At 33.2% G+C, this 19,044-nt stretch overlaps 1 protein-coding gene across 1 annotated transcript in view; it reads right to left on the bottom strand.

Annotated features, from left to right (window-relative positions):
- The window catches only part of znf653 (zinc finger protein 653), a 38,618-nt gene that overhangs the window by 9,587 nt on the left and 9,987 nt on the right, over nt 1-19,044 (bottom strand). Inside the window, exons 5-10 of the mRNA XM_056453174.1 lie at nt 16,790-17,268; nt 15,428-15,593; nt 15,122-15,197; nt 8,401-8,512; nt 4,850-4,964; nt 3,206-3,305 (exon numbers count right to left, since the gene is read on the bottom strand). Of these exons, the coding sequence (XP_056309149.1) occupies nt 3,206-3,305; nt 4,850-4,964; nt 8,401-8,512; nt 15,122-15,197; nt 15,428-15,593; nt 16,790-17,268 (1,048 nt within the window). The remainder of the gene's footprint in view (nt 1-3,205; nt 3,306-4,849; nt 4,965-8,400; nt 8,513-15,121; nt 15,198-15,427; nt 15,594-16,789; nt 17,269-19,044) is intronic.

The raw sequence follows: 19,044 nt of genomic DNA, 5'->3' as shown, positions 1-19,044 counted from the left end.
GTCAATAAACCAGCATTTTGCACTGCTAAATTTTAAAAGCTATTCTAAATAAATAGGTATTAAGTTTTGCTGAAAACAATTTTGTGATGATACGAAGTTCTATAGACCATTTCAATGTGGTCATGTCATTGGCCCATTAACATTTTCTGCTTGTTATCAAACTATTTCGAAATTGTAACAAGAGGCAATTCAATCATAACTTCATTTTAAACCAGCTATCATAACTTTATTTATCAATATGTGACTTTTTTTGGATTCTCGGAAGCTGTAGAAATTAATACCTGGATCTGGGGACCTCCAGCGACAACTGGAATGCCGATCGTAGGGCCCTGCTAAGTTTATGAACCTTTAAAATCTCACATAAATATGAAGGCGCAAAACCATTAACTGCAATAAAGAGCGCCTATTATACATTAAAAAGGGTCATATTTTGGTTGTAAGGGTCTCCAACAACAGTCTGATCTGCATGCAAGGTCAAAAAACATTTTCATTGTCTTATAATATGTATTTATTCTCACCTAATTACCCCAGTGACTCCCTTATGATTCGTTCAGCGATTCATTTGTTCACAAACCCCTGCCAAGCACGAAGCTAATCTGCACTGATTGGACCGATTACCGTCTGTTGCGATTGGTCGACAGTGTTCAGCGCGAGACAAAGCGAAATGCCCACCACGACTTAACAATATTGAAGTAGTCGGAGTGCAGCGTATATGTGTGTATATACACTCCAGTTTTTCCCAGAAAACTCCTTTAAAGGGCCACGAAACCCCTCTGTGTCAGCAGGGTGTTTTCACACCTTTAGTTTGGAAAAAGTCAGGAAAGTGGGTTTGTCCAGCTCTGTTTAGGTGGGAGTGTCGGAGGAGGGAAAGCATGAAAATTTGCATAAAAATGGGAGTTTCCGTTTGGGCACGTGCTGAGGCAAAACAAACACACAGATGCAGGGCAGAAAGACAGTGACTGTGTTTACATGGACATCAGTAATTGAATTATTTGCCAAATTATATTTTCTTTATTCTCCATTTCCACCTGGGGATACTCTTCCCGAGGCCCTCAGACTATGCAGAGTCACTGATTCGATCCAAGACCAACGACGAGATGATCCCAAGGTTTCCATATCCTGGACCTGGCCGAATCCTGAGCAGCTACTGTGATGGTCATGGAAGAGTGGAGAACATGAGACTGATTCCTGTGACGCTCCAGAGACAGACGAGTCTTCGCTGAGGCCAGCTTCCAGCCTCTGCCACTGAGACTGCAGCTCTGCACAAGACGTTTGGCCAGCTGAGAAATTAAAATGATCGTGCCCAACTGAGTCTGGTTTCTCTCAAGGTTTTTTTTTTCTTCACTTTCGCCATTCAGTGAAGTTTTTTTTCCCCTCTCTGCTGTCGGCACTGGCTTGCATGGTTCGGGATCTGTAGAGCTGCGCATCGTTGGATTTGCTCTTCAGTGTTTGGACTCTCAGTCGTGATTATTAAACCACACTGAACTGAGCTAAACTGAACTGAACTTAAACACTACAAACTGAACTACACTGTTACTATTTACTATGACCCTTTATGTGAAGCTGCTTTGACACAATCTACATTGTATAAGCGCTATACAAATAAAGGTGAATTGAATTGAATTATTTAATGGTGGACTTTAACTGCAGTTTGGCACTTTCATTCAGGAACATTTCATTCATGCCCCTTGTGACAAACGAGATATTTGATTCGAGGAATTGCTGGAAGCGTGTATTTTTAAAGCAATGTTTGATACCGCACGGCAAATGAGAGAAAAAAACCCTCCGCATTTCTCAGGAACTTAGACGCACTTGGTAGGAGGCATCAGAAAGCTGTGTGTATAGATAATATTGCAGTGATATTAACGTACTGTAAACTTCAGTAACTTAGAAATCATTTGACTAAGGTCCATCTTTAAAAACTGAAAGAGTACTGCTGATGATACAAACTAACTTTGCCTCTGAATAAACAAACAAAGACAACAGATCGCTAACTTACCAAATCTGTAGAGACAGGACAAATCAACACCAACTGGAACCGCGTCTTTATTAAAAGGAGACAAGCGGCAAATCTCTCGAAAAGCTCTCAGGTAAAACATGTTCCTCAGACACGTATTTTTGTTGCGCGTCGCATGCACTGTAATCCACACGTGAGTCCAGCTGCGCTCTCATAGCGAGGAAATGCATGAAAACAAAACCTTCCATGCAGCAAATTGTAAAAGCAATACTGACAACCTGTGTCTCCAAACAATTCCTCTTCTTCCACTTGTTTTGGCAACACAATGTGGCGTCTCTCTGCCCTCTAAACACTGTACAGGTAAAAACGGTCTTTGAAGCTATCATGTATATTAATGAAGTTGCACCGCATACACAATAGAGCGCACTGATTGGATTGAACCAAGTCTTTTTCATGAATGAATGCAGCACACTCAGAGACGTCACGATGTACTCGCAGGTACAGACATCCTGTCTACACGCTGGATTACACACAAGGATCTAATCGAAGTGACCTAAAAAATTTGCAGCCTAAAAAATTTGTTTACAAGTGAAATAACGAATTTGCTGGAAAAACGCAAAAACAAACAATTTTCACTTTTTATATTTATACTTTTTATATTTATACTTTATACTTTATATATATATATATATATATATATATATATATATATATATATATATATATATATATATATATATATATATATATATATATATAGATAAATAAAATGCGTAATTTTTCTGTTTTCATTCATATATCATTAGTATTATTTTGTACTTGAATGCGTATATAATGTGTGTTACTTTGTATGTTCTAATGCATATATAATGTGTTGTCTTCCTGTTTCAATGCGTATATAATTCGTATTACTTTGTATATTCTTTCATTCTTCTTCGGCTTAGTCCCTTTATTCATCTGTGGTCGCCACAGTGGAATGAACCGGCAACTTATCCAGCAAATACACATTTACACAGCTGAGAAATCAATTCATCCAATCAGACTCTAGAAAAGGCAGGGTTTAGACAGATAAGATCCTTGAACAAACTATTTCAGACACTGTGAGAACAATGAGGAAACTGAAGTGTTTGACCTTGGATTCTATTGTAGGAGACCTCCAAAATAAAATTAGAACTATTAAAATAGCATAATAGAGGCACTGTAAAAACAGCAGATGTGTGTGTGTGTGTGTTGTTTGAGTGAACTCACTGTAACGGCGTCTCTCCGGTGTGTGTTCGTCTGTGCACCTCTAAATGATTCTTACGCTTGAAGGACTTGCCACATGTTTCACATATAAAATCTCGCACACCTGCATCAAACGAAAAAATGGTTTTTGATTCCTCAAATACATATATTTACAATAAATAACAAATGCGGTGCACTTTAGGTAACATTGAACTTATACACTTGATGATAACTTGTGGATAAAATGATAACTTGTCTATTGATACTTGTGGAAGGAAAAATCTACACAGTATATTGTAAAGGTTTCACATTTAATAATCTGCCTAACATTTCACTTCTTCAGGTATTATATGTTTATTTAGTTATTACCATTAATAAAACTAAAATAAGGACATTTTAGACAAAAAAGCACATTATAAAACGTATCTAATAAACCATCATTAACATTTCAGTTGTCAGTCTAAACTGAAATAATAAATAAGAAACTGAAATAAAAGTGAAGAAAATAAAATAGTTTTAAATTTGATTACTTGGATAAACAATAACCAAAGTAATATGTGACATTGAATATTATACATTTAATATAATGGATAAATTATAGACTAATGATGCTTGTGATTTAACTCGTGATAATTCAGTCAAACAATCATTTTTTAAGTTAATTTTATAATTTAATTAAATTTTTTTATTTATTTATTATAATTTAATTGAATATATAATTTAAGTTAACTTAATATTTTATTTAAAATGTAATGTCACTTAATTCAATATATAATTTAATTAAAAATTTATTGAATTTATAATTTGATCTTTTATTTAATATTTAACTTTACATGTAATTTAAGTTAATTTTATAATTTAAGTTAAAATTTAATTTAATTTATAATTTATTCGAATATTTAATTTAAGTTAATTTAATATTTTATTTAAAATGTCATTTAATTTAATTCATAATTTGATTCAAAATTTAATTCATAATTTATTTTAATATTAAATATTTAGTTTAAGTTAATTTAAAATTTAAATGTATATTTAAGGTAATTTTATAATTTAATTTATAATTTAATTGAATATTTCATTGAATATTTAATTTTAGTTAATTCAATATTTTGTTTAAAATGTAATGTAATTGAATTGAATTTATAATTCATAAAAAAATTATAATTTAATTTAAAATTTAATTTAATATTAATAATATTAAATATAATAATATTTAATTTTATATTTAAAGTTAATTTTATAATTTAATTAAAACTTTTTATTTAATTTATAATGTATTTTAAATTTTAATTCATAATTTAATTTAAATTTTATTTAATTTAAAATTTTAAATTAAATTAAATTAAATTAAATTAAATTAAATTAAATTAAATTAAATTAAATTAAATTAAATTAAATTAAATCCTAATCTGTAACTGCCTCTCTGGCTATACCACTAACTGTACTCTCTCAAAAAAAAAAAAACTGTGTGCTTTGCAAAAAACACACTAATGCTTTGCTTCTTAGACTTTACACACCTGAAACTTGTCTATAGCACTTATTCACTGCTGCTCTTAAAGTTGTGTAAATTGCTTCCTTGTCCTCATTTGTAAGTCGCTTTGGATAAAAGCGTCCGCTAAATGACTAAATGTAAACATAAATGTAATATTAATTTAACTGTGGATGTACCTGAGTGTATGATCATGTGTCGATGAAGATGGTTGGACAGATAAAACTTCTTCCCGCAGCCTGGATGAGGACAGACTTTGGTTCGGCCTTTCCTGTGCACCAGATTCACGTGATTCTGTCCAACATACAAAAGAAAACTACATTAAAAATGACCATTCACCCTATAGGCAGAAGCAGATAATCTAATTATTCCCTGTACTTTAAAAGAAAATCCTGAAACACGCAACATATTTTCTTACATATAAGGCTGAGTGAGTGAAAACAACCAGAAGCTCGTACTCACTACATTTGTGCATGCGATCAAAGCTAATAATAATATAAACAATGATAATTTCCTTGCAAAGACTGATTATTTGGCTTCATAAGACCTCAGTGTATCCTCAGGAGCCATGGCTATTGATTTGTCCTTGTTTCTATGGGTTTATATTTAATCTCAAAATACAGTAAACATTGACCTGCATTATAAGAAATCACCAAGAACCACAGATTCAGCTGAAAATCTTCTTAATGTTCTACTGAAGTAAAGTCCCCTAAACCATTAGTGGTCTGATGGAGAGTAAATAAACTGTAGATTTTCTTTTCATGAACTTTCCCTTTACACACATTATTAAAGGTCCCATGAAGTGCTTTGAAATATGACTTTTTATTTGATGTTTGAATAAATAAATACTTTTATATTGATTTTTTACAGAAATGTTACATTTACTTACAATATTAATAGGAAAGTACATAAGCATGTCATGTAAAATTGTAATTAAATGACCTGAAAAGCAATCCCTTACTTTACTTTGTCATTGAATAAGTATTTAATTAAAGCAACTACTTACTATGTAACCACTTACACCAAACACTGCCTGTAAACATGAGGTCATGCTTGTGTAATTTAGTGCTTCCAGTCACTCATGTGTATTACTTTTAAATAAAATAATAAAGGAAATTTAAGTTCTGCTCAAATGAAATGTAATGAAGCCATGTCAATATTTGTAGAACCCACTTATTTTAAAAAGATATTAGATTTTTGATTAAAATGAGCAATTGTTTGTTTCCAATCATATTTGAACTAAATACCAAAATATTAAATAATAAAGATATTATTTTCACAGACTTATTTACCAGCTCATATAATACCAAGAGTGCCAATATTAAGGAAAATTCTGTCATCATTTACTCATCCTCCACTTGTTTCAACCCTTTAAGTATTCTTTTTTTCAGCTGAACACAAAAGATGATATTTTGAAGAATGTTTGAAACTGGTAACCATTGACTTTCAGTGTTTTTTTTTTCCTTCCAGTTTCCCCAAAACTGAAAATTCCGCCATCATTTACTCATCTTCCACTTGTAAAACCCTCTAAGAGTTTCTATTTACAGTTGAATACAGAGGGAGACGTTTTGAAGAATGTTTGAAACCAGTAACAATTGACTTCCACAGTGTTTATTTTTCCTACTATGAAAGTCATTGGTTACAGTATTCCAACATTGTTCAAAATATCTTTCTTTGTGTTCAACAGAAGCCGCAAATGGTATAAAGAAGACCCACCAACTAAAGACGAATGGTTCACAATATTAGCAGAAGTTGAGGAAATGGAAAAATAAATGACACACACTTCAATTACAAAAACAGATCTTTGAAAACAACGACAATATAACTATCCATAATTGAACATTTGCATAAATCTAGAGGTTATGCATCATTGAGAAAATAAGTTTGGCAACCTTTTATCTTATTTTATTTATTTATTTATTTTATTCACAAAGTTAATTCCATATTTTTATGTATGTATATATGTATACATGTGTGGAATGGATATGTGTGTGTGTGTGTGTGTGTGTGTGTGTGTGTGTGTGTGTGTGTATATGTGTGTGTGTATATATATATATATATATATATATATATATATATATATATATATATATATATATATATATATATATATATATATATATATATATATATATATATATATATATATATATATATATATATAGTACAGTGTATATATATAGTACAATTTAATTGAATATATAATTTAAGTTAACTTAATATTTTATTTAAAATGTAATGTCACTTAATTCAATATATAATTTAATTAAAAATTTATTGAATTTATAATCTGATATTTTATTTAATATTTAACATTACATTTAATTTAAGTTAATTTTATAATTTAAGTTAAAATTTAATTTATAATTTATTCGAATATTTAATTTAAGTTAATTTAATATTTTATTTAAAATGTAATTTAGGAAATTGAAAAAAAATGACACACACTTCAGTTACAAAAACAGATCTTTGAAAACAACAACAATATAACTATCCATAATTTATTTATTTATTTTATTCACGAGGTTAATTCCATATTTTTATGTATGTACATATGAATACATGTGTGGAATGGATATGTGCGTGTATATATATATATATATATATATATATATATATATATATATATATATATATATATATATATATATGCATCATTGAGAGAATAAGTTTGGCAACCTTTTATCTTGTTTTATTTATTTATTTATTTTATTCACGAGGTTAATTCCATATTTTTATGTATGTACATATGTATACATGTGTGGAATGGATGTGTGTGTGTGTGCGTGCGTGCGTGCGTGCGTGCGTGCGTGCGTATATATATATATATATATATATATATATATATATATATATATATATTATATATATAACTCATCTCTAATAACTGATTTATTTTATCTTTACCATGATGACAGTAAATAATATTTGACTAGATATTTTTCAAGACACTTCTATACAGCTTAAAGTGACATTTAAAGGCTTTACTTGGTTAATTAGATTAACTAGGCAGGTTAGGGTAATTAGGCAAGTTATTTTATAATGTTGATTTGCTCTGGAGACTATCGAAAAAATATATAGCTTGAAGGGGCTCATAATTTTGACCTTAAAATGGTTTTTAAAAAATTAAAAACTTCTTTTAATCTAGCCGAAATAAAACAAATAAGACTTTCTCCAGAAGAAAAAATATTATCAGACATACTGTGAAAATTTCCTTGCTCTGTTTAACATCTTTTGGGAAATATTTAAAAAAGAAGAAACTAATTCAAAGGTGGGCTAATAATTATAATAATAATTCTTTGGTTAAAAATAATAATAATAATAATAATAATAATAATAATAATAATAATAATAATAATAATAATAATAATAATAATAATAATAATAATAACAGATGACACACATTTGTAACTACATATGCATTTATCATCTACACATTTACCCGGATATGCCAAAAGTTAACTAATCCAATAAATAATTATCAGATTAACATCCAAGCCCTTACAATGCTTAACCAGCCCCATCCCAAGGCACATATTAGTTCCCGTTACTAAGGTTTAATAAACAATAAGAATGTCTGCTTTGTGATGAACAATGAAACGGACCAAATACCTGGTCGGTCAGGTTTTAAATCGTGACGTAATTTTCCAGCTTCTATTTTCAGCTATTTGTGTGTGTCTTTGTGCTCACAGGGATTCTCCTCAGATGTGTATTGTGAACATGAGCTGACCTGGAAACTGCTGATGGCCACATACACCTGACTGCAGCCTTCATATGGGCAGTGAAACATCTTCAACATGCCGTCCGCCTCGATCACTGGACCCCGCCGGCTCCTTTTAGACCTGGTACACAACATTTATTAAGGACAAAGAAAATGTACTCATTTATGAATGTCTTTTCATTTGATGAACACACACACACACACACACACACACTCACATAGTGTCTAAAAGTGCCTGGAAATCTTGAGGCGTTGAAAAAAAGTTAGAATTCCATAGTATTTTTTATTCCAATGGAAGTCAATGGGGTCGTTTACATATCATGTTTTTTGCTTTATTTCCAATGGATGCGCATGGCAAAATAGAGTTTTCCCATCAACACCTAATTGAAAACACCTCAACTTTTTGAAAGCTTTCAAAGTGAGTTTTAATTTCAATGCAATTTGCACTCAGGCTTCATCAATTGTTCTCTCAGAAGATGACAAACCATTGCTGCAGCTCTGAAACAACCTTTATTAATAAAGAAAACTAAAAAGCACTACAGTGTTTTTTAATTAATCTACACTACCTGACAATAGTCTTGTCGCCCATCCAAGTTTTAGGAACAACAAATAATAACTTGACTTTCGCTTGATCATTTGGTCTCAGAAGTGGTTTATATGAAAGGCAAAGGCCTCTACATTTAGCTTATTTTACCAAAATAAAATATAATCATGCCTTGATTTTGAATTATTTAATTATGACAGTAAGGTCTGACTTTGCTTAGACAAAAGTCTTGTTACTTAACCGAAATAATGTACAGTATAGAATATAAAGTCATGGTGCAGTGGAAAAAGAATGAATATTGTGTATGACTCCCATGAGCTTGGAGGACTGCATCCAGACATCTTTGCATTGACTCAAATCACTTATTAATAAAGTCATCTTGAATGGCAAAGAAAGCGTTCCTACAGGACTCCAAGAGTTCATCAAGATTCTTTGGATTCATCTTCAATGCCACCTCCATCTTACCCCAGACATGCTAAATAATTTTCATATTTGGTGACTGGGTTGGCCAATCCTGGAGCACTTGACCTTCTTTGCTTTTCAGGAACTTTAATGTGGAGGCTGAGGTATGAGAAGGAACGCTATCCTGCTGAAAACTTGTGGTTTGTAATGTAATGGGCAGCACAAATGTCTTGATAACTTTGGCTGTTGATGTTGCCATCCACTCTGCAGATCTCTCGCACACACCATAGTGAATGTAACCCCAAAACACTACTTTTTCTTTACCAAATTTGACTGATTTTTGTGAGAATATTGGGTCCATGCGGGTTCCAGTAGGTCTTCTGCAGTATTAGTGATGATTGGGATGCAGTTCAACAGATGATTCACAGAAAAATCGACCTTCTGCCACTTTTCCAAATGATCAACTAGAAGTCAAGTTATTATTTCTTGCTATATGTATATTTTATTAAGGTATGAAGCTGATTGGTTAGTTCTAGTCACACGATTCACAGTGCACTTGCGACATTCTAAAAAGTTGAGATGATTTCAACTACGTGCGCCCGGAAAACATTATTTTAGAACTCTATTTTTCTACATGCCTTCATTGGAAATAAAGTGCATAAAAATGCGACCCCATTGACTTAGGAATAAAAAAATACTATGGAAGTCAATGGATGTTTTTTCATCCATCATTCATCTTCCTTCTTGTTCATCAGAGAAAAGAAACTCGAACAGGTTTGAAGCAAATGGAGGATGAGTAAATAATGACAGAACTTTTTAGTTAACTACCCCTTTTATAGGTAGATGGCACGGTGGCTCAGTGGTTAGCACTATCACCTCACAGCAAGAAGGTTGCTAGTTTGAGTCCTGAAAGGCAAGTTGGCGTTTCTATGTGGAGATTGCATATTCTCTCTTTGTTCACAAGGGTTTCCTCCGGGTGCTCCGGTTTCCCCCACAGACAAAAAACATGCAGTATTGTTGAATTGAATAAACTAAATTGGCCATAGTGTATGAAAGTGAGAGTGTATGGGTGTTTCCCAGTACTGGGCTGTGGATAGAAGGGCATCCACTGCATAAAACTATGCTGGAATAGTTAGCGGTTCAGTCTACTGTGGCGACCTTTGAAATAGCGACTAAACCAAAGGAAAATAATTGAATGAATATCCCTTTTATAATGGGGAAATAAGAATAAGATCACAATCACAGTTCTGCGGATGACTGAATTTACAAACATAGAAGCAGAAGCTCATTTCTATAATTATGATCAACACATCCTAACAAGAGCTGCGCAAGTGATGTTCCTGGTAAAGCTTTGTGTTTGAATAGCATCATGTTCTGACTTGTGTTGTCACGATTCCAAACTGATCACGTATGACACAATATAGATACTGAATTCTACCAGATTCCACAAAATAAAAACTTAAAGCAGTAGAAAAGGTTTAATAAAAGATGTCTTGACATATACTGTAAAACTCAATAAGGTAACTCAAACCATTTGAGTTAAAAAACTAATCTATATGAGTACAGTGAACTTACTCTATTTAATGAGGTATAATTAGGTATTCAGTTAACTCATTACCTTCAACACTGAGTTCAAAACTCATTTCAAATGAGTAGAATTAACTTTCAGTAAATTTTGAGTTAACCACACTCATTTCATTTAATAAAGTTGACTGTTGGGTTTTACAGTGTATAATTTATTTTGTCATAACATATAACTTATAGAATTTGTTTCATTTGTTTTACTGACACATGCTAAAGAATCACATCCCAGAGTTTCGCCATCATAAGGTGTCATTTAATAACAGGAAAATCTGGTATGTTCTCAGAGACATAACGAAAACGGTCAAGGCGGGTACACAGTCAGTACTCTAAATTCTAAGAATTTGAGTAAATACACTACTGATACACCACTGGTTTTAATTTTTTTGGTCTTTTTTTACAGTATGTGCACTTAAAGTGAACTTAAGTACTGTAGACCATTTCAATGTGGTGATGTCATTAGCACATGAACATTTCCTGCTTGTTGTCAAACTATTTTTTAAAGATAACAAGAGGCAATTCAATCATAACTTAATGTTAAAACGGCTATCATAACTTTATTTAGCAATGTGTGGCACTTTTTGGATTCTCGGAAGCTGTAGAAATTAAAAACGTAAAACAGGAAATTCGTTAGGACCGTTGTTTTTGTTTACATCCCTCAAAATGGTCTATACCACATAGCAATTATATGGGTTAAAGTTAAAAAAGAGGTAGTTTAAAGGCATAAAAACACAAAATATTTTATCATTTACTTACATCCTACTATTTCCAAACCTGTTTGGGAGTTTTTTCTTTTGAAGAACACAATTTTTTTAAAGAATTATGGAAACTGGTAGCCATTAAATTCCACAGTACACTGTAAAGAGTGATTATTTACTTAAAGCGAGTACAACTGTTGCCTTAAAAGTGACAAGGTGAGTTTACTTTAAAAAGAGAGTAACCATATTGTAACTTGGAACTGTTAAGTAAATGTTTTTTTTTTAAGATTTATTTTTGGCCTTTTTTCCGAGCCGGAATCGAACTCAAGACACCCTGACGTGCTACTGCACCATATGTTGGCGCACTAACCACTAGGCTATTACACTAGCCAGTATATATATATATATATATATATATATATATATATATATATATATATATATATATACACACATCTATCTATACATATCTATCTATCTATCTATCTATCTATCTATCTATCTATCTATCTATCTATCTATCTATATATATCTATCTATATATATATAAAAAAGCATTTTAAAGTATCTAGGTTTCCATCCCCCTGTGTTAATGCACAAAAAAAATAAATAAATAAAATAAATAATTCATATTTGAAGCGAGTAATGTAAACTAAATTTTATGCTAAGATTTTATGCTGCCTTTTGGACTATAATGGGAATAATAATAGGAATAATGGGAGACTGTTACCAGATTGGGCGGTTTCCCACCCAGTTTGGTGGTTTTGAATTCGATTGTGCGAGTAAAAAATGACATATGCAGGTAGTGAAAATTTGGGCACTTTTGCAAAAGCGCACCCCCCAGTTCCAGATCTCCCATCCCCCCGGGCTTCACTTATAAACAGGTTATGATCTCCCAAAAACATGCCATATCTCTTACTCCTCCCCCCTTTCGAACAACTTTCAAACCGCTTAAGATAGTCTTCAGATGTCTGGGCGATTGTTTTTGCATTTCAGCTGGTTTTGGATCATTTTTGGGCTGGAATCAGTCAGCTACATCTGGCAACACTGATGGGAGATGGAAATGCATTTGTCGAATAAACTCTGATGTAGTGAACATTACTCCATTATGCTTTCTTTACTGTCGGTTGCTAGGTTACCAATACTACAGTTAGCCCATAGATATATACACTAGATATTGCATACGGACCCTGAGCATGCGTCAACAGCGCCGCCATATTTGTACAGTGCTCCCAAGACAAAAGTCATTCAACCACACTAGTCAAGACCAAAGCCAATGTGAAGATGCTGGACTTTAGCGATGTGTACGGGTGTAATAATGAGCAAACAAAGCACAAACGCAGAACATTTCATAGGGAAGATTTAGTTTTTTTATGATTTTGTATGTTACGAATTTTTGTGCTAAATACTGTAAGTATTGATGATAATACAGTCACTTACACATACAGTGCACTGACCATAAGGCAAAGTAGCACCAACTTGCACCAAGTTCTCGGCTTATGCTAGTTTTGTTGAATAAAATCAGCAAGCAATGAAAAACAAATATGACAACAAGATGCTGCGATGCCATGAGTAGTTCATAACGGGGATTCATTCACAAACAAATTGCTCCCTCCGTTAGATAGAGAAGTGAAAGCGGGAGAAAGGGTGTGTTTCAGGACATGGATTAGATCAGATTTAACAGGTAGGGTGGATAATACATTTTCATAAACACGAACACATGCTCTTTGTCGGCAATGCCCGTGCAATCACTTATCCATCGATATAGGAAAGTAATGTAAGATTATAATTTTCATAATTTAAAAAAAAAAATTTGTATACTGACCAACTTGTATACATCTCTGGATGGCCAGTCCTCCACTGCACTTTGGTCCTACATTCATTTCAAAGGAGCGCTACCCTGTACTAAAATGGCGGCTCTATTGACAAATTCCTTCCAATAGGCCACAACAGGGTAGGCAACATCTAATGTAAATATCTATGCAGTTAGCCACTCAAACAACTTGATTTTCATTAGTTTTTTTTTGTTTGTTTGTTTTTTTGAAGGCCAAAGGATTCATTTCACTTTATGATGGAAACCTGGCTAGTGTGAAACCACCTGACAGTGAGCAAATGATAATTTTTGAGTGAACAATCACAGGGAGTGTGGTTTTAAACTCAGTTCCTGGAAGGCCACAGCCCAGCTGAGTTTAGATAATCGAGTCTTTCTGGCTAATATGAATACAAGGTATGTGTTGAAACTAAACTTTCCATGAACTGTGTGCGTTTGACACCGCTTGCTTTAAGGGTAGTTTCGGGGTTAGTAGCTAGTTATTACACATCTATTAAAGTTGTTATAAGTGCAACCAATTTCTTGAGGTTTTTGAAACAACGGTCAGCATTTATTTAATTGAAAATGCAATAAAAACAGCTATGCGAGTTATTTAAGCATTTAAATTAACAGTTTTGTGAATATATAGCAGCCAAATAGAGGGTTTTCAATAGATTTTTATACATAATAGTTAAAAAAAAATTCTATTGACATTTCTTTTGTCTTTTCCACAAAGACAGTACATACTATCTTGAGTTATTCAGCAAGATACTAGTATTCAGAGTAAAGTGCAAGTTATAATATAATATAAAATAATAAAATAAAATAATAAAAACAAATAAATAAAATAATAAAACAAAAACAAAAAATTAATAATAATAATAAATTAATAAAACAAACATAAAAAATGTAATAAAACTAAAAATTAAATTAAATAATCAAATAATAATAATAATAATAATAATAATAAAATCATAAAATAATAATAAAATCATAAAATAATAAAAAAAATAATAAAATAAAATAATAAAACAAAAAAAATTATTAAAATAATAAAACAAAACAACAAAATAATAAATAAATAATAAAACAAAAAATAAAAGTTAAAATAAAATAATAATAACTAAAAAATAATAACAAAAAAATCATCAAATAAAATAATAATAAAAATAATAACAATAATAATAATAATAATAATAATAATAATAATATAATAAAATTTAATAATAATAATAATAATAATAATAATAATATTAATAATAATAATAATATATTATTGATGATAATAATAATAATAATAATAACAATAATAATAATAATAATAAACAAACAAATAAATGAATAAATAAATAAATAAATAAATAAATAAATAAATAAATAAATAAATAAATAAATAAATAAATAAATAAATAAATAAATAAATAAATATAAAATTCCAGCTAAGACTCTCCAATTTTTCTCCCAAAAAAATGACAGTGAAACTTTTCCTGAATATTTTGTGGAATTTGTCAGAAAACAGGATTTATCAAATTTTATAGCTTTATAAAATGTCTTTACTTTCGAAAAAACTAAATGTTCTGAGCCCTAAGCTTTGTGTGGGGAAAAAAACTATTAAGAAAAGGAAAAAAAGCACAATAACGCAGAGACATGACGTTTAATATGTGGTCATGGCTCCTGTGCCAAGACGTGACTGACCTACTGAGGGATCGCTGGAGCTCCTTTGGACAGTGCGTTTCTTCACTGGGCTCCAACAAATGCTTGTCAGCCAGATCTGAAAGCATTAAACATCAACAGAGCCTCTTAAAATATTACCAGTTCAAAATCCCCAAAATAGCTTACTTTACTGGCACTGGTTAAACACACACCAAACTCATAAGGAAGTAGTTGAAAGTGGTTAAAAAGTCTCCACACACACACACACTGATACACACACACATACACAGAGCTAACAGTACACAGTGAGTCATGTTGAAGAGCTGAAATACAGGATCTCAGTCAAACCTGTGCTGGCGTTGGGACGTGACGCGGCTCCAGACGGGCACATCTGATTATAGGACATGTCCCCGATCAGAGTACATGTGACCTCCTCGACGTCAGCGGCGCCCACATTCAGCTGAATGCCTTCAGACGTCAGAGCCTCGTAACTGGGGCCTGTAATTATGATCAGCTAAGGGAAGAATGGAGGAGAGAAACAATGGACAATAAGTGATGTCATTCATGATTAGGATTAAACGGAGAGTGGTTACACTCCATATTAAGTGGATAGCTCACCCAAACAAATGTAAATTCTGTCATCACACACATGGAAAAAATACTGTAGTAATTTGAAGTGAATACTATAGTGTTTTTGAATCATACTATAGTAAAGTACTTAATATTTTGTGACAATGTTATAAATGGTGTGGTAATACAAGAACTATAGTAATATAAACAGAACAATTTGGGTATGTAAATATAGAGTGTGTTATATTACAACACACAACTGTTTACTGTGGTAAAAATTAAAGTACACTACAGTATTTATTACAGATTATCAGTTTACTATAGTTGATGCTGTAGCATTCATTAAGGTGTTGTAAACACTTAATATATACACACACAGTAATTTATACAATAAACTATATTCCACTTACAGGCCACTTTATTAGGTACACCTGTCCAACTGCTCGTAAACGCGAATTTTTAATCAGCCAATCACATGGCAGCAACTTAACGCATTTAGTCATGTAGACAAGGTCAAGACGATCTTCTGCAGTTCAAACCGAGCATCAGAATCAGAGTATTTCAGAAACTGCTGATCAACTTGGATTTTCACGCACAACCATCTCTAGGGTTTACAGAGAATGGTCTGAAAAGGAGAAAATATTCAGTGAGAGGCAGTTCTGTGGGCGCAAATGCCTTGTTGAAGCCAGAGGTCAGGGGAGAATGGCCAGACTAGTTCCAGCTGATAGAAAGGCAACAGTGACTCAAATAACCACTCGTTACAACCGAGGTATTCAGAAGAGCATCTCTGAACGCACAACACGTCCAACCTTGAGGCAGATGGGCTACAGCAGCAGAAGACTACGGGTGCCACTTCTGTTAGCCAACTTATTCAGCATTAGTTTTACACAGCGGATGCCCTTTTTAGCTGCAACCCAGTGCTGGGAAACACCCATACACTCTCGCATTCACACACACTCATACACTATAGGCAATTTAGTTTATTTAATTCACCTATAGCGCATGTCTTTGGACTGTGGGGGAAACTGAAGCACCAAGAGGAAACCCACGCAAAAACAGGGAGAACACGCAAACTCCACACAGAAATGACACCTGACCCAATTGTGATTAATATATCATGCAGCCCCACTTTCAGCATACCTGAGATCCCTCCAGTGTGGAGCGCTGGTCCTGCAGCTCACATCCACCCATGACCGTCTGCAGATCCTGACCCTCAAACAGCTCATTCTGTGCTGGGGCGGCCTCTAGCGACGGGACGGCCTCTCTGGATGAACGCTCTCTATCATCCTTCTCCTGTCGGTTCGTCAAGGGCGCAGCAACCACCACACATTCGTAACTCTGCGTCAGCCCTGCTCCTCCACCTTCAGTCTTCTCTAAAGCCCTCGACCCGTCCATCTGCTGCTTTACAGGATCGTTCCCTCCTGAGGTTCTCTCACTGGACTCAGCCTGGGATTCTGGGTTCATGAGCGCCTCCATCTCCCACACAGGAGACGTTCCAGAAGCAGGAGGACTGTGGGCCGCAGGGGATCCTGGGAGATCATTGAGGGACGTGCAGGACATCTGATGCTCCATGTGGGATGCTGGGTCATCATCTTCTTCTTCCAGTTCATTGCCTGCATCTGAAAGAGATTCAAAGGTTCATCTTGCTCCATTTCGCACTGGTTAAAGGCACCTTTGTGTATTGAATTTACACAGATACAGTTGAAGTCAGAATTATTAGCCCTCCTGTATATTTTTTTGCCTAATTTCTGTTTAAACGGAATTTTTTTTTTCAAGATGCTAGTATTCAGCTTAAAGTAACTTTGAAAGGCTTAACTAGATTAATTAGGCAAGTTAGGGTAGTTAGGCAAGTCATTGTACGAAGATGGTTTATTCTGTAGACCAGTGGTGCTCAACACTGTTGTTGGAGATCGACCTTCCAGCAAAGTTCAGCTCCAAGCCTGATCAAACACACCTGAACCAATTAATTAGGACCTGAACAGCACTTGATAGTTACAGGCAGGTGTGTGTGATATGGGTTGCAATTGAAATCTGCAGGAAGGTCGATCTCCGGGAACAGGGTTGGTCACCCCTGCTGTAGACAATCGAAAACAAATATTGCAGTGGTTTCCCACACATAGACTTTACTTTGGCAGGCCGCTTGGGTATAATAACTGCCATCCAAGTATATTTAGTGAACTTTTTTTCTATTATTACCATCCTTTTACACTATATTGTATCTGCCTATTATAACCAAACATCCGCGATCGATTAAGTAGTGGAAAATCCTCTCTTGTTTATCCGTTTTGTTCTGTGTGCGTGAGACCTGGCAACACACACAGTCTCATGTGCTCTGCAGACCCACCGAGATGCTCCTTTTTGGCACTTAAAAAATTGGTCTTGCTAGGTTTCTGCATTTCCCAGGATGTGTCATTTTCTGGGATCCCAATGTCTGGGATTCGGCTTTTGTTGTTCGTTAATCGTATCCATTTTTGCATTAACTTTTACATTTGCTTGGCTTCACAGCTGACTTTGCACGCACAGTCACGAGACAGAGAGAAACTTTCAATATTTCATTCACACGACTTTTCTATGTACTTAAAGAGGATGAAATGACTGGTCTAAACTGGCTGCAATATATATGTACACCATTAGTATTGGTGCAATGCATTTGCCTTATTTAAATAATCTACAAGTTTTAATCTTGTAATAATTATTATAATTTGTAGAGATATTGTCTGTAATTCCTTTTTCTGTCATTTATTTCTTATTTGCTGTATATTTTATTAATTTGATGATGCCATTAGGCTATATTACATGGACTATTTTATATCTAAAATGCTTTGGCATTCAAGTTTGCTTTGAACTTGAAAGAGAGAAGCAGATTTTCTCTGTCTGTGTGTGCACATGGCTCCTGAATAACATAAAAGTAAGAGAAATAGTGGATTTCTTTATTTCAACAGTCTTTTTTTACTTAAACCCATTGAAAAAGAAACAGTGTATAACAGGGTCATAATTAATAAAAAGATTGTTAAAAATTGAATTATGTTTTGTTTGTTACATAAAGTATTTATGTGATGTGGGTAAATGGTGTGTTTCAATCCGGCTACCACCGCAAGTATACTTCAAACCTGTGGGAAACAGTATTGCTTAAAGGGGCTAATAATATTGACCCTACAATGGTTTTCAAAAAATTAAAAACTGCTTTTATTCTAGCTGAAATAAAACAAATAAGACTTTCTCAAGCAGAAAAAATATTATAGCAAATGCCTTGCTCTGTTAAACCAACAAAATTCACAGCAGGGCTAATCATTTTGACTGTATGTAGATGCTTTGTTAATTTTAAGCAAATGTATTTGTGCTTGAACTATTGTTTTTATGTGTGTGACCATTCTGTTCAAAATCAAATCAAATTG

This window comes from Danio aesculapii, chromosome 3 (genome assembly GCF_903798145.1).
Source record: "Danio aesculapii chromosome 3, fDanAes4.1, whole genome shotgun sequence".
Lineage (NCBI taxonomy): Eukaryota > Metazoa > Chordata > Actinopteri > Cypriniformes > Danionidae > Danio > Danio aesculapii.
Note: the sequence above shows the minus strand (reverse complement) of the source record. Positions and strands in the feature narration are given on the sequence as shown.